At 42.9% G+C, this 27465-nt stretch overlaps 1 protein-coding gene across 1 annotated transcript; it reads left to right on the plus strand.

Moving 5' to 3' along the window:
* The first annotated feature begins 11092 nt into the window (after window positions 1-11092).
* Window positions 11093-26778, plus strand: LOC122409647 (homeotic protein labial-like). Its single transcript, XM_043417376.1, has 2 exons — window positions 11093-12422; window positions 24005-26778. Exons 1-2 carry the CDS (start codon window positions 11093-11095, stop codon window positions 24697-24699), a joined length of 2025 nt encoding a protein of 674 aa, XP_043273311.1. The 3' UTR covers window positions 24700-26778.
* The last annotated feature ends 687 nt before the right edge of the window (window positions 26779-27465 follow it).

The following is a 27465-nucleotide window of genomic DNA, read 5'->3' on the forward strand; positions in this document are numbered from 1 at the left end:
TCCCGTCGGTCGTTCTTTGCTCTATCCAGGGTGAATTCATACACATATACATCCATATATGGATGTTTTGTATACGAATACATGTAATTTCCCACTTGGTGAGGGTCTCTCTCTCTCTCTTTTTCTTTCGCGACTTCTGCAGTGGCACATGTCTCGTATCTCATCTCGTCAGTGAGAATTGAGATCTCTTTCGTTTCTGCGATCAATGGAGACTCAAATTTGTCGAGAATTCGTGGAAAAAGCCACCGAGTGTTTACGTTTCGTCGAAATAAATAGAAAAATTATATTTTCCTCAAATATTTATAAAACTACGCCGAAAATAGGACGAAGCTTCGTAGAAATGGCGTGGCCACACTTTTACGAATGTTTTTTTAAAAAATCTCGTCAAAATTGAATTCACGAAATGAGGCAGGGATCATTGAATTCGCCGAGTCCTTTTCCCATCCGAGGTAATATGCTCGAGCCGCGGATGAAATAATATTAAAATAATTGAACGAAAATCTCGAATACAGAGCTCGATATGACGGAGAAATTGGAAAGGGAAATGGGAGAGAGGATGTTGCAGCCGCAGCAGCATCTCACTCGCGGTCCGGCTGGCGGATCGAGACCGTGCTAATGGCTACTGACACCGAGTTTTGATGGATCGGGTGTAACAACTACAATCCCATTCGTCGTATTTTCTGCTACTTCGTACAACGCACACGCGTGCGCGCCATCTGCGTTTCCCAAATTCTATGGGGGCTTTCTGGACTCGGTTCATTTCGTGATGGAGCCGATCCATGGGAAGATATCCCCGTTGCCAATTCCTTAACAAACGCACACGCGCACTCACGAACCTTCTCGGATAAATAAAAGCACAATTTCGTCGCAACAAAAGCCCAAATCGCCAATAAATTTTCATAGCAAGTTTCGCGTTAACGATTATCAGAATTTTTAGGAGCACGAGCCGAAAAAATTTTTCAAGCAAATGAAAAAAAATGCTAAATTTGATTTTTTATTGCCATACCTGCGCAATACTTTTGACGTATCAACGAAATTAATGATTTTCCCGTGCGACGTTGAAATTCTGCGCACAACTATCTCTAATGAAATGTAAATTGGAGGATGGATGAGTGAAAGAGGGGAATAAATTAGGTGTAAATATCCTGATGAGGGTCGTTTTTTTGCGTGGCGAAAGGTGGACATCGCCGTTAGTTTTCCGTCCGTTCGCTCGTCGTTCTCCTGTCTCCATTGACGTATCTGTCCCTGAGGAGAAAGAGAATGTACAAGCATTTCCCGCCTTATGTGCACTTCCATCTACCGGATATCACGAATATCTATCAAAAAACTGTTCAACATTCGTCCCATTTGATGTACCGTGAGAAAACGACTCCTCCAAAATTGAGTGAACATTTCCATGCAAATGTTTCACTGCAATAACAAAAAGAAAATCCGTTACAACAATAATAAAAACTATGAGTTCTCTCAAGTAGGAAAGCAATCAACGGTCACCAGCGTTCCAGGCTTTTCGTCGCTAGGATAATCACGCTGCAAACTAAAAAAAAAAAACAATCGTACACGATTCATTCGATTTTATTTCGTTGGCCTAGTGCACTCGCCGCTGGTATCTCAAGCTTCGAAGCACGCAGGACTACCTTAATGTGGTCTAAGAGATGTTAACCCAAGGGAATGAAAAAATGTCGTTAGATCAAACGTGTGGTTGGGATAAGAAAGCCTGTGGGAACTGAAAAGCGAGAAAGAAAACAGAGGGAAAGAGCGAGAAGATCGTGAGAGAGAAAGAGAGAGAGAGGAAGCAAATTTTTCTGACAAAGTGTAGGATGGTGTATTCGTGTGGAAGAGGCCAGTGGAGGCAAGTTTTCGGGGCATGTACCGTGTAACGCTCCGGGGACATCGAAAGAGTAGGATGAGGAACGTCCCCAGGGACGTCTCGTCAAGCTCGTCTCACTCGTGTCCGTTTTTACCTACCTGCTGATGCGCGAGCTCGCGCGCCACAGACACTCCTCATCTGCTCTTCCCTCGTATAAAAAAAATACACGAAAAAAAAATTAAAATATCTCCGAGTCGACTCTCACACGTTCTAATAAGAGGCGAGATGGTTCTGTGGACGGAGTAAAAATCTTTCTGAGATCGAACAGAATCAACATTCCATTTCTTACGCGTTATCAATCCACAAGAGAACTCGAGCCGGAATAAAATTCTAGTATCGAGATACCTATCAATTATTCTTCTGCCAACTCTCGTGAAGGCACCGCTCAAATTCTACCTTCTCCGCCGATCATTTGATTTTTGTTTGCGACGTTGGAGTCCGACGAAATGATGTAAAAAAACTCTCGAATGATTCCAGTAAATCTCCAATCGTGCTCCCTGCCGAATATGCAATTCGTAGTTTTTCAACCTACATCAATGATTCGTGAAATAAAAAATGTGTGAATAAGAAATCTTCTTTTCGTACATTTCGTTGGACTCCAACGTCGGAAACTTGAGCGTCGTCATCGGACAGGTTTTCCACAGTTTCCTTGGTCCTCCTGCGAAAATCAGTTAACGTCATTTTTTAGTTATCCAATTTTCAAGTTATTCCTATTTTCTCTGCTGAAACGTAAAACCGTTCATGTGAGATTAGAGCAGTTGAAAAAAAGACACGAAAATAATAACCTCGGTGCGTTTTTGTCCGAAAAGCTGTTGCCTGGACGCGATAGAAATACTGGCTGTGGGAAACTCGAGAGAAGCACACACTTAAGAAAAAGTTTTACTCAGTTCCCTCCCCCCCAGCTCGTTCGTTAAACAACCCACGTCAAAGCCCTGCACAAATTACCGACACTCTAAAAATTAATATATTTTCTCTCGATCAGTCGAAAATCCTCTTTTTTTTTATACACATTCTGAACCTTCGAAATTCAAAAAATGCTACTTCATTTTTCAAGACACGCGTTTTGAACCGGAAAGTATTTACGTCCGAAAATGCTCTGCTCATTGAACAGCGACTTCATCGCCGTCGGACCGACCGTTTCCTGCTCAAATGATAGTCACCCAGAAAATCTTGTCAGAGATAATTTTTCAATGCCTCGTTCGTGATTATTTGAGTTTTTATTTGAAAAAAATTAAAATAATCACAGACACGTTATTATAAGCGTGCGTCTTTGTTCGGTTCGGTCGATTTCGAGTTATCCGGGATTGCTCGGTGTACAGGCTTATCTAAGTGTACGCATATACGCCGATGACGAGAGACGTGATCCCGGCGCCGTCGATCAAGAATAAATCAACATCTCGTAGATTATTATTCAAATGGCGAGCGGAGAGCAGCAGAATTCCGGTTTCTCCGGACACACCGCCTCGCATCGTCCGAAAGAATTTAATGCACACGTAGGTGTGGCTCGATGCCACGAAACTTTGACTTTTTCATCGAGATACGCAACGAGCGTCACGGAATTGGCCAATTAAAAATTGGACAGCCAGCAATTTTAAATTCGAGAAGACTCGTAAAAATGATCCCAGTTTTTGATGTTTTGATGCGGAAAAATAATTTGTAGTATCATCAAAAAATGGGCGAATTTAAAAAAAAACCTTTCCAACAACTTGCTCCGTTTCGTGAGAAGAAAAATCGAGGTATTACACGAGCTAGCGATTCTTTGTTTGGGTCTTAAGGAAATTCGTTGATAATTATTATTATACGAAGATTGCGGGACCGGGGGGGGGAAGGCTTGGCCGGATGACACAGTCACTGACGAAGATGACAGGTACACGGTCTCGATTCTCCGATTCTCGTGTGGCTCTAGCGCGTATATTATCCCAAGGAGAAGCGATGTTCGAAACGATCCGGGGATAGATGCGTATCGGTAGGCGATCTGACACAAGCAACGCCAACTCCGAGGACGAGACGCCCTCGAACTTTTCGCTGCAGTCGGCCTGCTCATAATCTTCGCTCTCCCTCCCTCGCTCCGTCTCTCTATTATTTTTATCTCTGTCCTTTCTCTCTTACTCGCATGCCCCTTTCTCTGCCAAAACTCCTGCCTGTCAACACACGTTGCATTCAATTAACTCGAGAAAGGACGCAACGGTCGCGTAATGATGCGGAAATCTGACCGGAGATGCCTGTCCGTCGAGCTTTTCTTTTTTTTACGTTCCTCTCCACGGCAAAAGCTCTTTTTTCCGTTTTTATCTGTATGAAAAAACGATATAAAAAAACAGTCGATCACAGGACCGTTATGCCAGAAGAAAATATAAAAAATTTCAAGCAAAACTATGCTTCGGATCACCTCACTTACGAAGAGCACTAAAAATCATCGATACTGTATATCGCGAACATAATCCTCGTGTCGAAAAATGAACCGGAAAAATCTGGCAGTCGTCGAAACTCGGCGGATATTATCAAAGCACAATTTATTCATATCAATAAATTCAATGTATTCGAATAATATTTCCAATGAAAGATATTTTCGGCTCGGCATTAATCTTCGAATAAAAAAACAACGATCAACGATTACGTCGATTATCAGATTGTGGTGCTTAAACTGCCGATGAGAAAACATAGCAACAAACAAGCGTGTAATAAGTAATAAATCTCTCGAGCTGATAGATAAAGTCTCGTTATAAAATTGTGCACGTATTTCGCACTCGGGTTTTTCGTATCTTTGGCAAACTTTCCATCCTTCAACTCGTTTTCTTATCGCCATTGGATTTCGAAGGATTAAGCGCAATATAATTTGAAACCATCGAAAAGTGCGGTCGTTCTCGCCTTCTTCGGTGCTGGTTTTTCCATCGTGGATCTATGAACGAGGGAAAATTCGTCTCATTTTTTCGTCTTCAAAATATCCTAGGGACGAAATCATTCTTTGGTTAATATTTATCAAGCGAATGAACGCGCACGAGGAGTTCCCATAACGTACTCCAAGTGTGCAAAAACTTTGCGAGGAATTTGTTGTACGTGCGATTGGAGTGATCGAAATATCACGAAAATATGATCCCAGTGAGTTGAACCCTCGTGTGATGTTAGAGAATTAAGGGGCTGTCTGTGTCTAATAACATAATCCTACGAGCGATAAATTGGTGTGCTGCTCCTGTCGACGAATTAAACGAGCTCTCGTACACAGAGGGATGCAGCAGGATATGGTACCAGTCTGCGCCCCCAGCTCTGACTCAACCCTTGCCTCGACTCCATTCATTAACACTTCATATCCCGAGCGACGTTGCTGGTAACGAGCCTGTCATAATTAACTCGCTAACTTTATTACCCCGATCCTACGTCGTACTGACCTTACACTGTTATTATTCGTACCTGTTATTCGGCTTAATCAAAGAGAAAATCCGATGACTTTTTAGATTGAAAAAACGAGAAAAATGGAGTAAATTTATAGAAAATTCAAATTCAGTGCTGCAAGTTTCCTCGAACGAGTGAAAACCTCAACAGCGATAATCGATTTTCGTAATTTCATTGATTAAAATTTTCGACATTCCTTACATTTTTTTCATAATATTAATTGAATTTTTTATCGATTTTTTCGAGATTGAATTTTTATTTCATGAAAAATATAGTGTCGCTCAAATTTATGGCTTACTATGAAAAACGAATGGAGCCGTATATACGTACACGTGCGCATACACAGACACATGCATATCGTGTGTTCTGTGCGATATGATTGATGACTCCATTGTGCCAGAAGCGAAGCTTTTTCCTACGTAACCCCGCCGAGTACCGACAGCACCACTCCACTCTTCTTCAGTAACCCAAGCGTACACATGTACGCTACCGGTACGCTTGAATACAAGCTCAAAAAACATCGTTATGGTAGCTCCAAATGAAGCGATACACAGCGAGTGAGAAGAACGCGTGCTGCACGCGGCATCCTGAAATACAAAATGTCTGCTCCTCGCCTTTTCCCCTTCACACTCGCAGCGCTGTTTCCTCAAAAATCAACGGAATCGTGAAAAATCATGAAAGGTATATACAAAAAATCCCATTGCTCCGGCTGTTGACGTTTTTGCTCCCGAAGATCGATCGATCCTCGAGCGTGAGACAACTCTGAAAATCACCTTTCACGCGTGTCCTCGCAGCGTGCTTGATTTTTGTGCTCTTCTCATTGAGGGCTCTCTCGTGATTGTTTGAAATTCAATTCAATTAATAATGGCTAAGTTTTTCTGGACTGGAGTTCTTTCGTAGGATAATTTCAATGAAAATGAAGAGTTTCATCGGAGGCATTGTTGTCACGACTCAACGCGTGTGTCCTTAAAATGAGTCACTTGGATCAATAGTTGCCCGAGAAGTGCATGGAGCCCCGATGCTCATTCTCTTCTCGATTCGATCACGAGGCGCGAGGGAGCCTTGCTCAGTTTACTCGGAATAGAAAATATCATTTGTAACGCGCAAATGACGCGAAATAAGGGATAAAATGAGTCGGTTTGAACAGCCGAAGAAGGACGGGGCACGACAATTTTCCGCGGTCGGGGCATCCGAATCTCTGGGGACCGAGAACTCTCTCGCTGTTGAAAAATACCGGAGTAGCGAGAGGTTCTCCTCCTACGAGCAAAAACTCACGTCCCGCGCATCTTTTCATCCAGCGGCGTCGCCCTCTCCTCAACTCGCGAATATTCCGCCCAGGAGTCACGAAACATCAACGATTCTGAAATCATCGTTTTCCTGGGACTCAGAGGCGTAAGGGGCCGAAGAATCTCGCATTGTTATCGCGAACACGGACATTTCGAGGAGGCAGGGAAAAAAGATTGTCGTCGGTATAGATTGTAACGTGGCGAGGAAATCTCTTGAATAGAAGAAAAAAGAATAGAAGTGTCCGGAGGATAGTTTTCCTCTTCACCTTGTCTTCTCGCCTGCTATTTCTTCGACTCCAACATTTTCTTTCGTTTTTGTCCACCATTCGCTTTTGTTCGTTTTAACTTTTTCCCTTTACATAAAAATAGCAGTTAAACGTCGCCACAAAATATTCGTTTTTACGAGAAGTCTTCGTTGAGCAAACAACGAAAATCCGCAGGGCAGTCAAATTGCCAGAGCTGAATTCGTACCGGACCACCCGCCGTCGTGTTTTGACGCGTCAATCAATTTGAAACTTTTGACTTCTGTGACATCCCTGAGACGAAGTGACCGCGAGCTATAATCCCCGACAAGACACGAATACTTATATTAAATACTATATTATTATAATCCCCATAATCCCATAAGTATTAGATACAATGATCTCTGAAAAACTCCTAGCAGCCCAATTAGCTGATTTGTTTTTTTCATAGATTTTTTTTTCTTCTTTTCAACCTAACTCACTTTAGCTTGTGTGATTAAAATATCTAAAACGCACAGTTTATTCGTCACACACGACTTTTTCATTGTCCAACAATAAACCGCAATAAATGCATATTTATTCAAGGATTAACGAATTATAACGCTCCACGATACTCTCTTTTTTCTTATTTCTACAATATTTTATTGGCTATAGAATTGTTCAATGATAAACGTTAAACAAATCTAGTTTTTTCTCCTTAAAGTATTCCTTTCGCATGAGCGTATTTTTTGGTGGCGCAAATTGGGGCACTCGAAATTTGAACTGCTTCCTAACCTCTGAGAAGTCGCTGTTATATACAGGAAAAGCTTCTGCTTCTGCCATTTTTCCAACTTCTGACGTTAATATCTCTTTTAAGGATTCCGTAGCCCTTTATTTTTGTCATCGCTGCGGATTCCTTACATTTTTTTCCGTCTGTGAGACAGTTTGTATCAGGATTTTAGAATTATTTAGCATTTGAATTATTGAATAGAAATTTGGTGATGCTGGAATCTCCATAAGCTCCCGTATAAATTTTACAATTTTTCATTCTTTATTAAATGTTCGATAACCTGACCTGAGATTTCACCGATCTATTCGCATGCACTTTTACTTTACTGTTATTTAAAATCCGTTATTTGTAGAATATTCGGGTTAGTGAAAGGAATGCTTTAAGGAAGGGAGCTACATTCGTCAAAATGATAAGAAATTGATCAAATTTGGTGATAATGTTTTTCAACATCAAGTGCGAAGACACAATTTTTTTCGAAATTTTCTTCTCCTTAGTTATCGAGTAATTACGCATTAAAACAGATTTCTTATGCCCGGAATGTATACCAACATATATGGAAACGCTATGCTTATACACGTGAACTTTAGTGATCAATTACTCGATAACTGTGCAGAAGAAAAATCTTAAAAAATTTGTATTGTCAAATTTGGCACTAAAGAATATGTTCACCAAATTTTATTAAATTCTTATCATTTTGAAATTTTTAATGTATTTAACATGGTTTAGCATGGCAACATTGTATCGTCGCTGTCCACCCTCCTTAAAGACCAGACTGGTGGTATAATCCGATTGGTATTATCAGTTAAATCTGCTAGGCGAATTAAAAGTCGTCGAGTTATAGCTAAAGTTGAGGCAATTAGCTGTTTTAATATGGCCGGTGTTGAGGAAGAAAATTCGAAGGTTAAGATTAACGAGGAGATTTGAAAAATATGATTAATTGTGGTTCGTAACTACAAGGGCGTGTAATGTTGGACCAGCCCCAAAAACGTGACACATCTTTGTGCCGGAAGCCAGAGTGCAATAACGGGAGGTATAATATAGGTAGCAAGGAGTAAATAACTGGAGGTTGCCGCAGACATGGGCCATGACAATGCAGGTGACTCGTCCCACGTCAAAACTCAGCGTGGCGCCGGCCGGTCGCCTCCGAATATCTTTGAAACATCGCTCCTCTCGTCTTTGCTGTCTCGCGATCCTCAAGTGACCACAGCCGAGGGGTTTGAAAGCCACCGAGAAGAGAGAAAGAGAGAGAGAAACGGAGACAGTGAAAGAGATGGTCAGAAAGCACCATACAGCCACTTGTCCATTTGACTGCTGATCTCTTGGCATTATTCTCAAGCGGACAACAAAACGGGAGAAGCGGAAAGAAGAGTAAGCAGGACCAGCAAGAATCAATAGCATTTACACGGTTATAAACCAAAGCCAAAGCCACCAACGGTGAGTCAACTGGAGCATATTAAAATAGCGTTAAATCTCTCCGAAGCACTATTTAACCGGATCAAGAGGGAACCGCACAAACATGCAGCTCTTTTTATAACTTAATTCGAGCATTACCACGCAGCCCAAAGCCTCGTTCGTAGCAGCTGATTCTTTTTTTTCGTTTTTACTTATTCTTTCGCACTCCTCAAATAACTAATGATTTATTGATCAGTTGAGTGAGCATTTCTAGTTTCTGTCATCGCCAGACTCCCACACATCGAAGCCCGCGAATGCAAACTATAGCTAGATATATCTCCCTATCGAGAATGGACCCATCTACATTTTTGTCTGAGGTGCGATCAGCTTGGACAGGCTCCGAGGAGCAAATGACGCCTGGTATCCCTTCTCCCGCGATCATCCTTGGCTCGACCACTGACAGGACGAGACATTCTTGCGCCGTGGGATCACGCTCCTTGGGAACAAACGTTAAAAAAGGATCTTGCTGCGGGCCCCTTTTGTTTCACTCGTTCAGCCATCTTTGCTCGTCTATTGCAATCGAATAACAAGTTTCTCATTGGGAGCACTTGGTCCCTGAATGCGACAAAATTCAGTCGAAAAGTCCAAAAATTGTCATATTCATGGGCACGAGTGTCGCCTCAGCTCTGTTTTTTTCATTAATTCATTTCAATACACATTTTCCGTTCCCTGAGGAGGTCCGCGATGTTGGTCGTCTGCACTGGAAACGCATATTCAGAAGTTTGGCGCAAGGTCGCGATGAGAAAAGCGATGTAATACTCGATGAAAATGAGAGACGTTAGAAGAGAAGAGAAGAGAAGTCTCGCTGATTGCCAGCGCAAGAAGAAGAGCGTCTAAGGGAGCACAGGTGGCGAAGATACGCCATAGTCTCATAGGTATTAACGAGATAACGTTCTCCGAAGAAAGGAAGTACGCGAGAGGCAGAGGATCAAAAGGAGCATGCCTGCGTCTTACGTTAAAATATATAATACGCGCAGCAAGTACCTACACAAAGTGAAGCTCGCCTGAGAGTAGGTTCGAGAAGGAGAGACCGCGAAGGAAGGTGGAAAGAGGCGAAAGGAGGATGAGGAGTTATACGGAGCAGATGATATAACGTGCACATGGCGATAAGTGTCAACTGCAGAGCGGCAGATAAAAGAAATGAAAATAAAATCATGAAACGATCCATCACGTGAACGGTGAAAACGGCTGCGGGTAGTCCCGGGCGATTGGCCGGTGTACGCCCCTCGGTGATCACGTGAGGCTAACTGCGACACGCCCGTTTGCGTGGCATCGGGGAAGCCTCCGAGGTATGTATGAAACGAACGTGGCTTGCGATTTCCCGCAGAGAAGCGAGAGCGCGTTCTCGGAGGCGCGCGCGCACGTCAGTCCTCCGCTTCTGTAGCCCGCGAGCTCGTAAACCCCTCCCCGGACTGGTGCACACCGCGGTGCCCTCGAAGCTTGGACCAGCGGCCCCCTCTTTCGCCAGTATAGCTCGCACCTCGGGCAGACACCTCGCACAGGTAGTACTCGCCGGTTTTCTTGAGCACGATTGAGTATGCGATCACCCGTCATTCGAGGAGCACGTTCATTTTTCAAGGGTACTTTGTAACCGTAGTTGACACAGCCCTCCCCTTTTTCCATCGTCTGTTTACCCTTTGCCCACCGGTCGTTAGGGTTGGTCTATTACCCCTCCGAAATTGAGCTATCGTCGACGTTGAGTGTCTTTCGAAAGTGTCGTTTATCATGAAATTATAAAATAGTCGTGATTTGTGATGTTTCACTGAGACGGATAAGATCGGATATGTTACCAAAGGGCGAACTGCCATGAAATTAGCATCACGATGACGAGTCTTGAAAGTAGGTGGGTAAAGGACTCGCGTACGTTATCATCGGGGCCGAAAAAAGCGTCTGTTAATTGCTTCGACGAGTGCATCGCAGAGTACTTGGCACACGATGTGAGATCGATCGCCCACTTTGGTGAATCCGAGTGAAATCGTAAGCTACGAGTAAAGTTGGTGCGAGGGTGAAATAAATTTTTTAAAAAAACGTGCGCGAGTGCAGTCTCGTAATCGGGATAGCCGCAGGTTCATGTATCTCCTCGATGAGGATGATGATGATGGACATGGGCATGTACGGGACCTACGCCAAGCAGGACACTTATCATGCTAATTATAATTTGTCGTCGCATGGCACGAGTGTCGGGTTAAGTTTGAGTCACGGAGTAGTCGAGCAGGGCTCGAGTTCGCCCGAATTGGGCTTAGTGCCCGGTAACAGTGGATCCCATTATTACCCCCACGGCGCTGTCGCCCCGTACTCGACGACGAGCGCCTCGTCTTCAACGGCCGAGGTTGTTTATCTGCAACATCAGCAGCAGCAACAGCAGCACCAGCAAAGTTCCGGCACGGAATCGAGCGCCGTTGATAGCTCAGCCACGCCACCTCCGGCGCTTCAAGCTTTTTATTCGCCCTCGGGGGCGCTCCTTCACGAGGATACCCCGCCAATTATCTCCTCGGAGAATGGCCTGAGCTATACGAACCTCGATTACGCCAATTCTCCACCGAGTTACGTCCCAGGGATTTCGGTCGTCCAGCAACCGAACTTGCATCACTCGCATCAACATCATGCCCACCATCATCAGCACGCCAATACGCCCCATGGATCGGCTATGGGCTATCATCACATTCAGCACGCAGGGCCTCCCAGCAACGCATCTTACTGCAGCAGAGACGACAGTCTTCATTCCCCAGGCCCCCCGCATTCCTTGCCCATAGCTTCGGGCACAACTATTCATTCGAGCCAACACCAGCAGCTCGGCCAAGGAGCCCAGCAGGCCTCCGGGCTCGCGATAGCCCAGGATCACGAACGTCTTCACAGCCTCCAACAATCTAGTCAAACCCAGCACCATCAGCATCTCTCGCATCCTCACAGCCATCATCAGCCCCGCCAGAACCGTGAGCCTCCGGAATATCAAAGCCCAACTAGTCTCCTACCTTCTAGCACGACCAACTACCTTCATCAACACCACTTGACATCGGTGCCCGGCCCAACGACGGAAGATTCGATGCAGTACGCCGCTGGTACGTCCATGCGATTGCAGACTGGCTACGGACATCCGTCGGCGGATTACAAGGACCACGAGATCGCCGCGTACCACGCGCTCCACCAGACTCCTACGCACTCCCTTCACGGCCAGCGCATCCATCCGAGCCAACACGGTCTTTCCCTGCATCCGCATCATCTGCATCAATCGCAACAGCAACAACAACAACAACAACAACAACAACACGGCATCGCCGCGTCAGCCTCCATTCTCGGCACGGCCCAACACCAAGCCGGACATCACCATCCGCATCAACAGCAGCAACATCAACAACCGCAGGCTCAAGTGCCAACGTACAAGTGGATGCAGGTCAAGAGGAATGTCCCGAAACCAGTAGGTAGGGTAAATTCTCATCGGACACACAGATTTTCGGTGGAATCGTTTTCTAATTCAAACGCCCTCGTAACATCGAGTTTTCGGGTTTTCCGTGATCGGGCAATCGCCCGAGTATACTGAAATTGTCAGTGTACAACGTGATAAAACGTTGTACCGTAGAGCGACGTTCGTGCGCGGTTGCGTGCCGCAAACGTGTTGCTGTCGCCGGCGGTCGAGGTAGCCGCCGCAGTGGGAGAAAACGGCCTAAGAAAGACGGAGAGAGCGCTTTAGCTGGACTTGTTCGTTTGCGGACAGCTTAGCTGTGCATGGTAGCCTCGATCGAACCCGACAGATAAAGTTGCCCGACTCGCTCGCCGCTGCCTCGAGCAGACAGCAGGAAAAAGAGAGACGGCCCTTCTGCGATAGATAGCGCGGGTGGTGAGCTCCGCGCGTTTACGCTCAAGCCGATTTCTCGCGAACGGCTATAAATCAAACGTTACTGTGCCGCCGCTCCGATCTCTCGGACCAAGTCTCTATCTCGGCAAACTTTACAATCTTCTCGTACGGATGGGGAACGTGCGAGATCGCGTGCCGACTCCTTTTCATGCTTTTTCTTTTTCATTATTCGCTTTCGCACTAATCCGAAGCGCAGAAATGCTGACTAAACTTTGACAGTTACCGTCGATATGCCTGTTAATAAAATGGCAACGATGGCCTCGGCTTCTTATTGCGAAGTTACAAAAATCCCTGTAACGCCCCAAAACACTTTTATTCGCCAAAAGTTTCAGCCTCGCTGTGCGGCAACCCAAACGAAGCTCGATCGTGGCTTCTGCCAAAGTAATTAATTCATTGAGTCTTGTCTCATTCGCCGCGTGTACTAATCGCTCCGCGACAGCTCACGAGAGCGATCTACCGTTCGTTCACGTCCCTTATCATTTTTGTCACCGACGAGAGGACCTAACCCTCTCACAAGGAAACGAGGCTTGACACGAGACCCTCTTATCAATTTCCGTGTGTACTTTTCGACGGATTTTCGATACCTTGTCGCGCTCGAAGATCAATATTTTCTTAGCTCTATCTACCACCTGTATAAATAGATGTTACGCCGAATAGAACAACAACATTCTTCGTATTGTTCCGGAATTATGAAAAAAATATTTATCGTGCGACAAGATTAATTTTATCTTGGATTTTTTTATGCACGAATTCCACACACGCAGTCTATTCATTCTCACGAGTTAAGAGTGTTGCAGATTTTCATATCTCGTCTCTTGATTCTCAAACGTATCAACCGCTCCGGTCGAACGTGATGGATTTTGCCATTAAGAAAAATCCAAAGACCTTCGAACTGATTTTCGTTTATATTCATCGTTCAGGACCAGTCCGCGATGAATACCATTTTGTTTAAACAATGATGAATCCTCGTTAATGATCATTGTTGTTTGCAAGTTATTGCAAACTTTTGATTCCAAGTGCGAAGAATATTGGTGGCTGGCGGAGTTGGGACAAGCGTTTGGAATGGGCGGGACGTTGGGGGTTACAATAGTGCGAGAAGAGAGGAGCAGGGTGGAGCGATATTTGTACAGAATGGTCCATGGTTGGGTAGCAGGCGTTGCTCTTCTCGTCGGACAAAAGCTCAGTTTTTCCGTTCGCTCGTGCCTGGCCAGTACGAATATTCCAATGATCATTCTTCCGTTGATGAATTCTACGGGCTCGTTTTCAGAGGAAAAACGCAGGGGAGATCTATTTTGCTCCGGTACCCTCGAGGATTCTTCTGCAACGATTTAGTCTCTTGCGATACCGTGAATTTTCCTTCCCTCCATCTCGCACCTTTCTTCTTCCCTTTCATTCATTGCTCGCTTCGTTTACTTCTCTATCAATTCGCTTCCTCATTTTTTTCTCTCTCTCTCTCCCTCTCTCTTCGCCCCGTTCGCACAGGCTCCTCTGTCGATCGCTCTCGTGAATATTGCATCGCAAAATACTATTCCGTAATCCTCATATTAATATCACAAGGGGGAGGTCCGATGGAGAATTATAGGGGAGCATCTACCAAACTCCTCGAGTTCCCAACGGAGGGAAGAAGGCGAAAAGAGAGACAGAGCCAAGCCAGCACGTTTCGGCGTTGCACGAGTGCCTTCGTGCTCGCATCAACACACGTATATATACGTTATAACATTGCTATGGGTATAGCAAAGCTGCGAAAAGCCCGCGACAACCCTGTCAACTCCCTCGACCCCGATCTATCATACCCACACTAACACAACTCGATTTTCCCTCTTCTCTCTCTCCCACTCGCACTCTTTTCTTCATTTTTTCCCTCCGCCCACCACACTGACCTTTTTTCCTTCTACTCTCTTTTCCAATGATCCTTCGCGTAGCAAGATTGGCGATATGCTTCTCTCCCAACCTCCACCTGATTTCTTCCCAACGCACTCGCCATATTTTTGGGTTTCTCGAGACAGCTCAAATTCTTTTATAGATGAAATTCTTTTATGCCACATGACCGCCTCATATTACTCGAACAAAACACGTATTTTTTGTACCGATATATGCCCACAGAGCCTCGTGGAATTTCCTACGTAATCGCTTCCAATGAATATATTCCCTCGTGATCGATCGCGCATCTCATTTCCACGCGGCCAGCCTTACTTTCTGTTCCATCATCACACACTTTTTTCTTCTCCTTATTTTTTTCTAAAGAATCGTGAAAAAAGAGGCATTTGATTAATAAACTGAGCAATGAAAATCAGCCGAGTATGCTAAGTAGGAAACTTTAATGTCTCCTCCACAGCAGTTGGGTTATCAACGTTCGCTGTTAGTTTACGAGCTCATTGTGCGGCTTATTTACGTTCGCGGTTTTTCTTTCCTTTTTATTTTATCCTCAATACGATACGGTGGCGTGCCATTTCAGCGCAATTTTTACGACGCATTCAATCTCGGTCTCTTCGGAAACCACCGGACCCCGACGTAACCTAATTTCAAATGTCCCGAACTCCCTTCCTTTTCGATCATTTGCAATGGGATTTATTACAGGAAGGAGAATTAGCCTCCAATGGAAGTTGAAACGCTTGAAAATTGATAATAAATTATTCCTATTTTTCGAAAAGCAAAATAAACCGAAAGCAACGAGCTTTGGTCATTTTCGAATAGAATTCTGGCCTGGCACGATAGAAAGTTTGAAAAAATTCGTTCAAACGAGGCTAGTCGTGTCGATCGAGTGATAAAAAAAACTGTCAATTTTTCTCGGAATCATAGAACAGCACGGCGGCTCTGTACTCCTTTGCACACTCGAACATACTAATCTCTAGCTCCCATGGGATTTTTTCCACTATTTGCTCTATAGTGTATCAGATGGAAAAACGTGTGTCTACGTGTAATGCCTACGGCCGACGACTCAACACATAATTACTCGACATTTTTCGAGTTCGTCATGAATGACGAAAGATAAAAACATGAAGACAAAAAACAACAGTGTCGATATTCATGTTTTGTCAGGGCAAACAGGAGCTGCGGAAAAGTGAAGTGAAGTTATTATCGAAACCGAGGGCGCGAGGTTTCGTTCAAGAGTTTCAGTATTCTTTTAAGGTATTCCTTTCGCGAACCCAAATATTCTACAAATAACTGATTTCAAATAACAGTAAAGTAAAAGTGCACGCGAATAGATTGGCGAAATCGCAGGTCAGGTTATCCAACATTTAATAAAGAATGAAAAATTGAAAAATCCATCATCACTACGTTTCTACTGAATAATTGATTTACTAAATAATTCTAAATTCCTGATGCAAACTGTCTCACAGATGGAAAAAAATGTAAGGAATCCACAGCGATGACAAAAATAAAGGGCTACGGAATCCTTAAAAGAGATATTAACGTCAGAAGTTGGAAAAATGGCAGAAGCAGAAGCTTTTCTTGTATATAACAGCGACTTCTCAGAGGTCCGATCAGTCCAAATTTCGAGTGCCCTAGTTTGCGCCATGAAAAAATACGCTCATGCGAAAGGAATACCTTAATGTGGTCAAGCTCCACGTTCACAATATACGTATCATGAAAATGTACATGGTGTCTGTAGATGCAACGATTTTCATCGCCGATTCACCGTTTCTCTCGAGCTTTATTATGTTTTTTAAATTTCGAAGAAATTTCTATTCCAAAAACACTAATCGCCACGAAAAATAGAATCACCCGAATCTTCGGCAGCTTATCAATAAAATTCGCCACCAATTCGGATCCACGGCAATTTACGAATCCAAAAACCAAGTTATCAACTAACGATCGCCACAATTCGATCACCCCAAAAGCACTCACAACAAGCCCCAAGTTTTTTAAAAGTTCAAACAACTATCTCGGACAGCCAACGTCAAAATTGACCTCCTCAAATACCTGAGCCACCCTATACATGTGTGTAAAAAGCGTCAGGGTGACTCGGTGGAGTTGGGAGTCGCGAGTTACCATAGACAGGGGTAGAGGGTGGTTTAGGGACACACGAGAGGGTTTAGGTAGCTCACGCGTTGGCCTCTACGACGCGTGAGTGAGCGTCCGATATCTCACGAGGGGATCAGAGGATCGTTGGCGTGTTTCGCGCCCTCCACCACCCGCCGTTTCTAAAGCCATAGCACACAAACTCAAGCAACCTGCCACCTAACCTATCCTCAGTCGAGTGCTCTCCAACTTACACACTTATATAAATTTATATATCCATACTTATCAGAGTACAATATACATTTATAGTTGGAGCTATTATTTCTCCAGGACAAAAATATCGTGGGATCAATTCCCCGGGATTTTTTTTCGCCTCAGAAATAGTAAGGCGCACATCCAAAAAAAATTTTTCCAATTATTCTCGTGGCATGAATTATCCTGGGATGTGTTTTTACAATCAAAATATTCGTTCAATAGAAAGGTGTTTCATTTACTTTTCCCACGATCAGTTGGACCTTCGCTGTACTCCGCACGTGGATCAGCTGCACCGAAACTTTGTGTGCAAATCTAATTGCACACAATCTGTAAATACGCACAATAAATCTAAAATACACGAGGATTGCGCACAAAATTTCACCAGTTTGTCCGAGTGGTGCTCCCAACTAGAAATTTCTAAATTCATGACCCGTGGAATTCCGTGACTCGTTTTTTCAGCGATCTTCACGTATGCGATAATGATTTCGATAATACGAAATTCTGCTGCTATAGAAGTCCAGATGGCACCCGGAGATTAGCCCAAACATGACGGCGGATAAGATCGCCAATGATTATTCTCACGTATCGTCGTTTGATACGGAAGAAAAATAAATGAATCACTTAAATTGCATTGCTTTGAATCAGTTTTGTTCTTTTATCCGCGGACAAAGCAGTAATATTTATTATTTTTCTCATAGAAAGCCAAAAGTGGATTTTTAATGGTTCTTCGTTTTCTTCGTGTTTGTGCTGACTTGGACTTGATTTTTTATCTTCATTTACCAATTTCCTAATACAGTTTGTCGAATAATGAGAAAATCGTTATGGGCCTCCTGGAAAACACTTAAGGCGGCCGCTCGTTGCATTTTGCTTGCAAAGCCGTGTAGATATGTATGAATGTTTTACGAGGATCATTAAAAAGTGCAGTTGATATAACTAGACTCTTTGCATTCTCGATGTTGAACCTTTCGAGTACTTTCCACTCGTTCTTAAACCTCGAGACTTGCCTAATGAAACACGCATTTCATCAACAGTCGACCAGCCACGACTACACTGCTTACGTACTCCGTACGAACACAGAATCGTGACTCGAACTTTATTGGACAACGAGAATTTTCAGTCTCCAATAATATTCCTAGACTAGGGAGATTTAGAAAAATTTTGTAAAAGCTCGTCTCTCGTTGTTCGAAATCTTCAAAAATTCATTTGTTTTATCAACAATTTTATGGTTTTATTGAAAAATTTTGCACAGAAAAATTCAAATCTTGTAATCCGAGTTTTTCATGGATCGAATAAAACTAAAAAAATTCTTTCTTTAATTGAGATGTCATTTTTATTCAAGATACGAACCGTGCTCGTGTTTTTGTTTTTTTTTTTTTTTTGTTAAATTACAGGGATTTTGAAATGACTGATTTTCAGAGTCGACAAAGCGATGATGCTACTTAAGATTTTGAGGTCGAAAGCGAAAACCGCGCGTATAATTTCGTTGATAGGAAATCGTTCCGTGTATTGTGCTTTACAACGGAACATCAGTAATGCATGAACAGAAGCGTGGTGTGCTGTATGTGGATGTGGGGTTAAAAGTAGCTCCGCAATGCTGCGTGGCCGTGCGCGACTCTCTCGGGCCTGTCGCTCAAACAAGTCCGATTAAAATCTCAGTCGCTCGCGCTACCGGCTTAATATTATTATTTTACTGAGCTCTATCTGCATACTGTAAAACATGGTCTCATGCAGTATGCATCGTTCCATGCCCGCCATTGAGTTCTGCACCTTCGCTAACCAAGTTTAGCCCTTCCGAGCCCTCTGTCATTGTAATCCGTTATAGATCGTCATTTTTCGATGAATTCACTCGGATTAAGTAATGCGGTTACTTGCTTCTGAGATTCAATGTTGCAAGAATCTCCGGACGTCACAAAATTTCCAGATTAGATAAATTCTGAATATTTCTCCTGGACAATTCTTCGCAGAACCAATCTCCAACGAAATGCTAATCGTATCTAAAACTATGAATTCATTCAGTGACGTGGTTTTAATTGAAAACGATTTGCCGATAAATTCCAAACTAGTTTCTCGGCACCTATGGCAGGGAACTGATTGTGAGTTTGTTTAGAATTTTTTTCTATCTCGCCTCGCGTTCCCAAAGAAAAAGTGACAAAGAAACGCCTCGATTCATTCCGAAGCGTTGGCGCGCCTATTTTCAAAGGTTTTTCATGATTAAACTCGCTTCGTTGCGGCACAATCAGAATTCGTACTGTCTCAGAGGCTCAACGCACTTCGTCGAATTGTTCAGAATTTTATGACCCCAGCACTCGGAGTCTGCGAACTTCCAAGCAAGAAGAGTCAGCCAAAGTCTCGACGCCGCGTTACCAGGGCCGAAATTTGTCCCCGGAAAGCTTTTAACCCTTCAGATAACTTCTCCTCGCTACAATGCATTATAATGCGAACAGATAAATTGCCAAGCTCAAATAGGGGCAGGAATTTTCCGAAAATGTAACCGCAGCACGAAAGCATTGAGCAACGAAAGAACATTAAAATATCACGAAAAATCGAGGGAACCCGGAGGCTCGAGTATCCCCACGAAATCACATGAAATCCGTGACTTTTACTCATCTCAAACATGCGGGAATGCCAAGCTCATTGGAAACATGGGCTAATCCGAGCTCTCCCGGAGAAAACAGCCCCGATGACGCCATTTTACCCGAACCTTATGCAATTCAAATATTATTCAAAGGCTAAAAGCCAAACCGCTCGACGACCGCGCAGATGATGTAACAGTGCACACGCGCCTCGAGTAGCTCAGCATGTTGAAAGGGGGAGTTCACGAAATAAGGGTAGAAAAAGCATAACGCCAAGTGTTCCGGTATGATATTACATCCGCGCTCGACTCCTACCTATGTACATAACATCCGTTGCGCTATAGCAGTAAAGGATGATGACGATGTAGCTGGGAAGAGCACAGAAATGCGTTTTTTTCTTCAAAATCGCTTAACACTCCTGCAAATTATCGTCGTTCATATTTAGAGGTGATCAAGAAGAAATTCTCTTGATTAAGATGTTCCTTGGGCATGAGCGTATTTTTTGGTGGCGCAAATCTGTGAGACAGTTTGTATCAGGGTTTTAGAATTATTTAGTAAATGAATTATTCAGTAGAAACGTAGCGATGGATGAAATCTCCATAAGCTGCCGTATAAATTTTACGATTTTTCAACTTTTCATTCTTTATTAAATGTTCGATAACCTGACCTGAAATTTCGCCAATCTATTCGCGTGCGCTTTTACTTATAACTGTAATTAAAAATGAGTTGTTTGTAGATTAATCGGGTTCGTGAAAGGACTACCTTAAAACAACGAAGAATCGAAACTCGGAATATTCACGATTAGTTTTCGATCGCGAGGTTGCGCTCGATTCCGAAAAAGGCTGAGTACGGATCCAGCGGTCGTATCCGGCTGTATTTGATGATTATCAAATTTCCAACCTACATTTCATGGTACAACGCGGAAGGATTTCCTCACGGAAATTCGAGCAAATATTTACTCGGCGCATAAAGCTACTTTAGATAATTCCCTGCAGTATATTTTTTTATACGCTGTAAACACCATAATATGAGAACGATTCGAAAAAAGTATACTTTGCACACATCTTAAAACGATTAAAGGATCACTCTGTGGACATTGAGTTTTGGAGGATTTACAAAAAAAGTTAAACTGCCGTTCTCTGCTGATGCTGAGCACCCACAAACGAACTGATTCGCTAATGTTACAACAGTTTTTTGTTTTACGTGTTCACAAAAACAGATCAACAATACTGGCGAACAATATAAATTGCTTAAGGTAACTCCTGTACTGCATGCTAGTAAAATGAGTGCTAAATTTTCAAAACGCTTTTAGACCAAGTTTAACGTACCAATTAAATGTGTAAAAGCATCAACTGACAAATGCAAATTTCCACGCTGACACATTTTCACTGATATTTTTAAAAGAATTATCTGCGTTTTTTCATCGATTTTATTGCAACAAGTCTCATTTTGTTCGTCAACTGGTCCTCTATGAATCCACCATGTAGTTGTTTTTTTGACTTGATCGTTTCACTGTTGCAGCTAATTGCTCATTAAGTGAAAAAACTTTTTCATTCATAATTTCTAAAGGAATGAGTTTGAAGGAAAATCTACGTGGTGAATTCGTAGAGGATCAGTTGAAAAACAAAATGAGACTTGGCGCAATAAAATCGGTTTAAAAATACAGATGATCCTTTGAAAAATACCTGTGGAAATGTGTCATCATGGAAATTTGCATCTATCAGTTGATAGTTTTGCAAAACTATCGTTTTAAATATTTTTTCACGTTAATAAAATATGGTTGAATACATATCCACTAACAATAAGTTTAATCGGTACGTTGAACTTGGTCTAAAAGCGTTTTGAAAATTTAGCACTCATTTGACTAGCATGCAGTACAGGAGTTACCTTAATTAAATAAAAAATTTTTTTTTATTCACCCATCTTTTCGTGACGATGAAAAATATTTATTTGAGCAAACGAGCCAAGTGTTTTCATCAACGAAACTTTTGTGCAGGCTAACGAATTTCATTTTTCATGCCACCATTCCTTGGTCCATCTCGAATAGACTCAAATCTCATCAAATTTCGATTTAATTGTGGATTGAGGGTTGAGGAAGATTAAAGTTCTCGACCAATTTTCCTGGCGGACGCGTCTCAGACAAACTGACGAAGTTTTTTATCGATCCCCACAATTAGTGACCTCCCATCAGTTCATATCCCGTTTGCTGCTGCAGGGATGAAAAATATTTGAGGACTTTTGTCTTCATAGTTGCTGCCGGTTAAATAACTCCAGCCGAGGAGCAAGTTCTGAAGTAGTCTGTGCTCGAGCGACATTATAGTTAGGGCCACAGTACGTCGTAGTTGTTTAAAACTTGCAAACGAGAGATCGCTCACTTACTCCATCCTACTTGAATGTATATACGGATATAGCTCATAGGAAAAAGGGTCGAGAACGGACATTGAGCTCGCAAGCCCACCCCATTAAATAATGAAGTTGGACAAGTTCCATTAAACAACCGGCACCGTCAATGCCGCACCACCGCCGCGACTTTTTATCTTGGCCTACGGTGAGAAATCTCTTTTTCCTTCTCTCGGAGCTCGTACATCAATTTAAGCAGTAATTCTCGTTATTACCGAAGGGATGAAACCCAACGACCCTTCTACTTTCTGCCCAATTCAACTTTTTTCCACTTCCCTCACCTGAGGATCCACGCGCAGTCGAGTATACGATAATCATAACGGTGGAAAGGAGAAAAAATATTCTCCGATGGATCAGACTTTGAGGTTCCGTGACTCAGAGAACTCGGAATGTATCGACCTCGTTCGAGCGCGTCCGTCCGTTACGGACCTCCGACTTTCAATTTTGGATTGTTACCCTAGCCAAAGAAAAATATATCACAAATACGAGCAAAAGTTCGGCGCAGAGCTTCGGAGCTACATTATTTTACGAACTCGCAATCGGGATCGTTTACAAAGTCTCGAAATGTAGATCTCCAATGAACTTTACCGATTTATCAGTTTTTTAAAACTCGAGCGAGAACTGCTTATCTCGGTCTCCTTCTGACTAGCCTGACAGTGCGATAACAATTTTCGTTTTTATGCAAAAGTTGTTTAACGACGAAACAGAAATTCTCTACGACAAGAAGGTCGACCACCAACCGCCCTCTTGAATTCCTTTTTGTTGAGATTTCAACTCGCACTTTGTCCACTTTTCTTGATGGCATTGATGTTTTTTATTTTCCTCGAATTACATAAAGTTTGGCGTAAAGAAGATTCTTGAAGAGTTCTTCTGCAAAAGTCTTTTTGTGCTTCCATTACGTAAATTGGCTGCGGTTTCTCACTCTGTCGTTGGCGTCTATCTCTTTCGCGGTTAAGCGGAAACATCCACTGTAAAATGAGGGTAAACGTAATCTTGACTAATTTCCCTAATGTGGGCGAAAAAGAATGACGTGGCGAGCGTTTTTGCGAAGCTCGCGCTTTCTTCTCGGGCTCCGAAGGTCGCCAATAATTCTGGCACTTTGAAAAACACACACACCATTCGCTCTCTGTCTTCGTTGCCGGTTGGACTAATTACCTCGTCTGCTTACCAAAGTCTACGACTACGTTTGCGAGTATATTTGATACAAGTACACCCGCATAAAAAGGGAGCTATAACTAACCCTGGTCCGGGGGAAGGTGCGATCGTTCGACGATTAGATTAAATCGAATTAATGGCTCTTACGAGGCGAGCAGAGCGGATTACTGCTGTTGAAAGCGTCCACGCACGAATGTACGCTGGATTTTCCTCCCCTCCAACGTCGAGCCATAAAGCCCCCGATGACGAAGAAAGCCGGAGGGAATTATTCTCGCAAAGCGTAAACGACCTTATTATTTCTGGCATGTAACTCGAACACTTGCCCGCACTCAAGTCCGACTCTCAAATCCTTTCCTTTCCGTACGATCGAACGCGTTCATTGTATTTGTAAGTAATCCAACGAATAAACGAAATTTCGAGAAGCTTGACCATTTGAGCCTCCCTTCGTCGTGTTAACTTGCCGGTGTCCTTCGTGCGTCATATGTTTTCGACAATCTTCCGAACTCGCACTTTCATCAAAAGTTCCATTGTCGCTCATTCCCGGTCGCTTTCCCTCTCTCGTCGTCCTGCGACAAGAAAATATCGAATTGACGATCCGTCGGCCTGCTTCTTCGAAAAAGATCTTAAATTTATTAATTTGATACATTAATTTGATTCAATGTGAAAATTAAGAGATTCGAGTTCAAAGATTCGCAGACGAAAACAGGTGTGCAGCCGGAAAAGTAATTTACTGAAAAGCCTCAATCCCCAGAAATGAAAAACGTTGGAGTCTCAACAGGTGGATTTGATTTGTGTATTTCAGGAGCAAAATCCACTCAAAACGGCGGGGATTTCGGGAGCAATGTTGGCGCAGGGAGCGGTCTGTCGATAGGATTGGTATCAGGAGCTGTAACGACGGTTTACTCGCCTCCAGGTACGAGCAACGTAGCCAGTGGGTCTGGGAATGCCCTCGGACCGGACGGTTCACCAGTGAATTGTCTCGCGGGGAGTCAATCGAGCGCCGGAAGTCTCGGGCTCTCAACGTCCTCGATGAGCTCGTTGTCCACAGGTGCTTTCAACAACACTGGTCGAACGAACTTTACGAACAAACAGCTGACCGAGCTCGAGAAAGAATTTCACTTCAACAAGTACCTGACGCGGGCTCGCCGGATCGAAATAGCTTCAGCGTTGCAGCTCAACGAAACTCAAGTCAAAATATGGTTTCAAAATCGTCGGATGAAGCAGAAGAAACGCTTGAAGGAGGGCCTCATCGGTTCGAGCGGCGGGGAGGTCGCTAGCGGTGGGACAGCATCGACGACCAGCGGCACCGTTTCCGGTGGACTGTTGCCGAACAACGGTTCTGCGCATCTTGGCAATATTTGTCGAAGCACGAGCAGCTCGCCAACGGGATCGACGAGCCACCTCGAGATCGGCAGCCTTCAGAGCGGCGGAATGTCCTTCGCTTCTGACAGCAATTGCCACGATTCTCCGCCCGCCGTTGCCAACAACAAGGAATGACGGCACGACGAAACTTTCGAATCTTTTACGATCGAGAGATTACGATAGTGCTTTTTTCTTCCTTCGTAACTGCGAGGACTTCGAGCAATGCCTTTCTGTACAGCCATGCACCCACCTTCTCAGCGCCAATTTTTCCGAAGCCAAATTTAATTTACCATTTTTATCGACTCTAGAAACTCGCCATTCGTTTCCTCGTGTCCTTACCCCTCCCACAAACAATCCTTCCAATTCCGTTCGAACAGTCCCCAAATCTGGTGTCGCCGATGCACATTCTAGCGTTGTAACCAACTCAATTTTTACGCTCCTTCGTGAATCAGCCGCGCGGCGAGGCGCTCGCCGGGACAACCGTCGCGTGTCCGTTTTACCTTACTTTTTCTTCTCCCATAGTCATTTTTACAGTGTCATCACGCGACCATAATTTAACAAGTATAGTATAGCGTGTGTGTGAGCTTTCTGAGGGCGATACACGACGGAGAGCGCGTGTCCACGTTCACCGACGCCTTTTTTCTCGTCGAATCTTTCTCTTTCTCTCTTTCTCTCCCTCTCTGACTCCCCATCGTTAATTTTCTTCCTACATTGCTCGAAATGCTCTCGAACTCGCGCGCACTCGGTGTGATTTTTCTAAATCATTAAAAACTTGGCGATGTTGCCCTTCGTCGACGCAAGCACGAGCTAAAGAACAGAAATATTTCGATAAGCCCGGGCCGAACGAAGGTCGAATATGAATTCCCCGGTCTAGAGCCGATACCGAAGCAGCTGACTCACTGCTCCCTTGTAAATATAGGTATAGGAGAGAATAAATCGACAGAAAAGTACCACTTATTACGGATATATACTCTGATTTAGAGCTTAGTTCAGTAGACTTGAAGCGGCCGAAACCAAAAGTTACCAAGTACCTCGCGATTCGTGTATATTTAATAATTAATAATGAAAATGTAACTTATGCAACTCTTTTTAATATATATATATATATAAACATATGGACGAAATAGTGGATTGTTAAAATCGGAAAAATCGGCGCGCGAGGCAGCACACAAATTTCAACCTGCCAAATTTCGTTTTTCCATTTTATTTACTTTTATTACTCGACTCATATCGCCCAAATGTCATTGCAACGTCACACTTCTCGCCCTATTCTAACTACTTTTTAACTGAGAAAATTTCATCGACCTCTTTCATTATTTGTTAACGTAGTGTTTTCGCCATAGTCACATTCGGAAGTCGACTTCAATAAAGTGAATACTCGTTAACTTCAACTTTTGTTGCTCGAAAAGCTCCCCTCAAACTGACGTTTCATCTGAAAAATCTGGTAGGAAGTCACGGAATTATTGCTGAGAAATAGAATATTCTCTGGCAATCCCCCACAAAACCTCGTGCACAAATTTGCTATTTTTATTCCAATATCAATAAAATAGGATGGCAAATCCTTTTGAAATTTGGTTTATTTGTAAATTCAAATGTGAGGAACTCGTCTTTGAAAATAATGAAAAGAAGTTCTACAGTTCTGCACAGTTCGGCGAGAATAGTACCTTAAACGAGCGTGGAATCGGACTAATCAATCAATTGCGTTGTCTGTAGATATATACGAGCCTGCGTACGTTTTTCCGACTGTGTACCAGTTCATTGTGATAGCGCGAATATATAAATAACTGGTAGCTAAAATATATAGTTGATTAAAAACGATGAACTATCATATTTGAGCAAATAACTTAATGTATTTAAATATGTAAATAGAAACCCACCCTCCGTGTAAACTTGTGGAAAAGTCATAAGTATGACTACGAAGAAAAACAATAAAAGATGAAAAATGTTTGAAAAATACTAGTTTCAATTATTTGGGAAAATGTGATTTTTTCAATAGCATTTGAAAGTCTTAGGAAAAAGATTCAAATCGACTAAACTTTGGCCAGAGCACTGAATTGAACTGAGCACAAGTATCATTTGTTTGGCAACTTCGAGTTCTCAAAATTATCGCGTAATGTGTTACATTTTATTTTTAGAACTCAAAACTATGCTTAATTTGCTGTAAATTATTATTTGAATTATTTATTAAAATCGGAGGATGCAGGAAAGAAAAATAAACAGTTATGAAATATCGAATTGAGCACTGTTTTTTCTGAACTTGAAATAAGGAAAAACTAAAATTTTATTATTCTTCAGCTGATTTCTCGTTCTTCATGGATGTATAACCTTTAAAAATTTACTGAGAAAAATAAATTCAATTTCAATGTTGGTAATTTACCGACTGTTGGTAACTCACTGGCAATGTTTGATACTCATTTTGTAGCAATGGTGTATCGTACGAACGTATAATTCACTCGGTACTAGCGAACTTGGCAAAAATTCCACCAGACGACGCATTAGAGCAAAACACTTTTTACTACGAAATAAACAGAAACGAAGATTTTTGAAAAGACTAATGTCAACTTTGGATAGAATCAATCGTGCTGGGGATCTCATCAGTCATCACCATCACTGATCACTGGTTATCACACGTTTCTTGTTTCCTCCGACCGTAAAATTATATAATTATACAATGGAAATATAACTATAGGCACATGGAAACTTTGGAAGATCTTGCAGCATGGCGAAGTCAGTTGAACGAAGAAGAGGAATTATTAATGAAGATGTTGGCCGAAATCGACGAACAAATCAATTGTTTACAGGTTCGTTATGAAAAACATTAAGAAACTAAGAACGAGCATTCGATAAAAAGAGACTTTAGGTTTAAACTTTTTTGCATTAACTCAACAGCGAAATATGTCA

The sequence above is a fragment of the Venturia canescens genome, chromosome 4 (genome assembly GCF_019457755.1).
Source record: "Venturia canescens isolate UGA chromosome 4, ASM1945775v1, whole genome shotgun sequence".
Taxonomy (NCBI): domain Eukaryota; kingdom Metazoa; phylum Arthropoda; class Insecta; order Hymenoptera; family Ichneumonidae; genus Venturia; species Venturia canescens.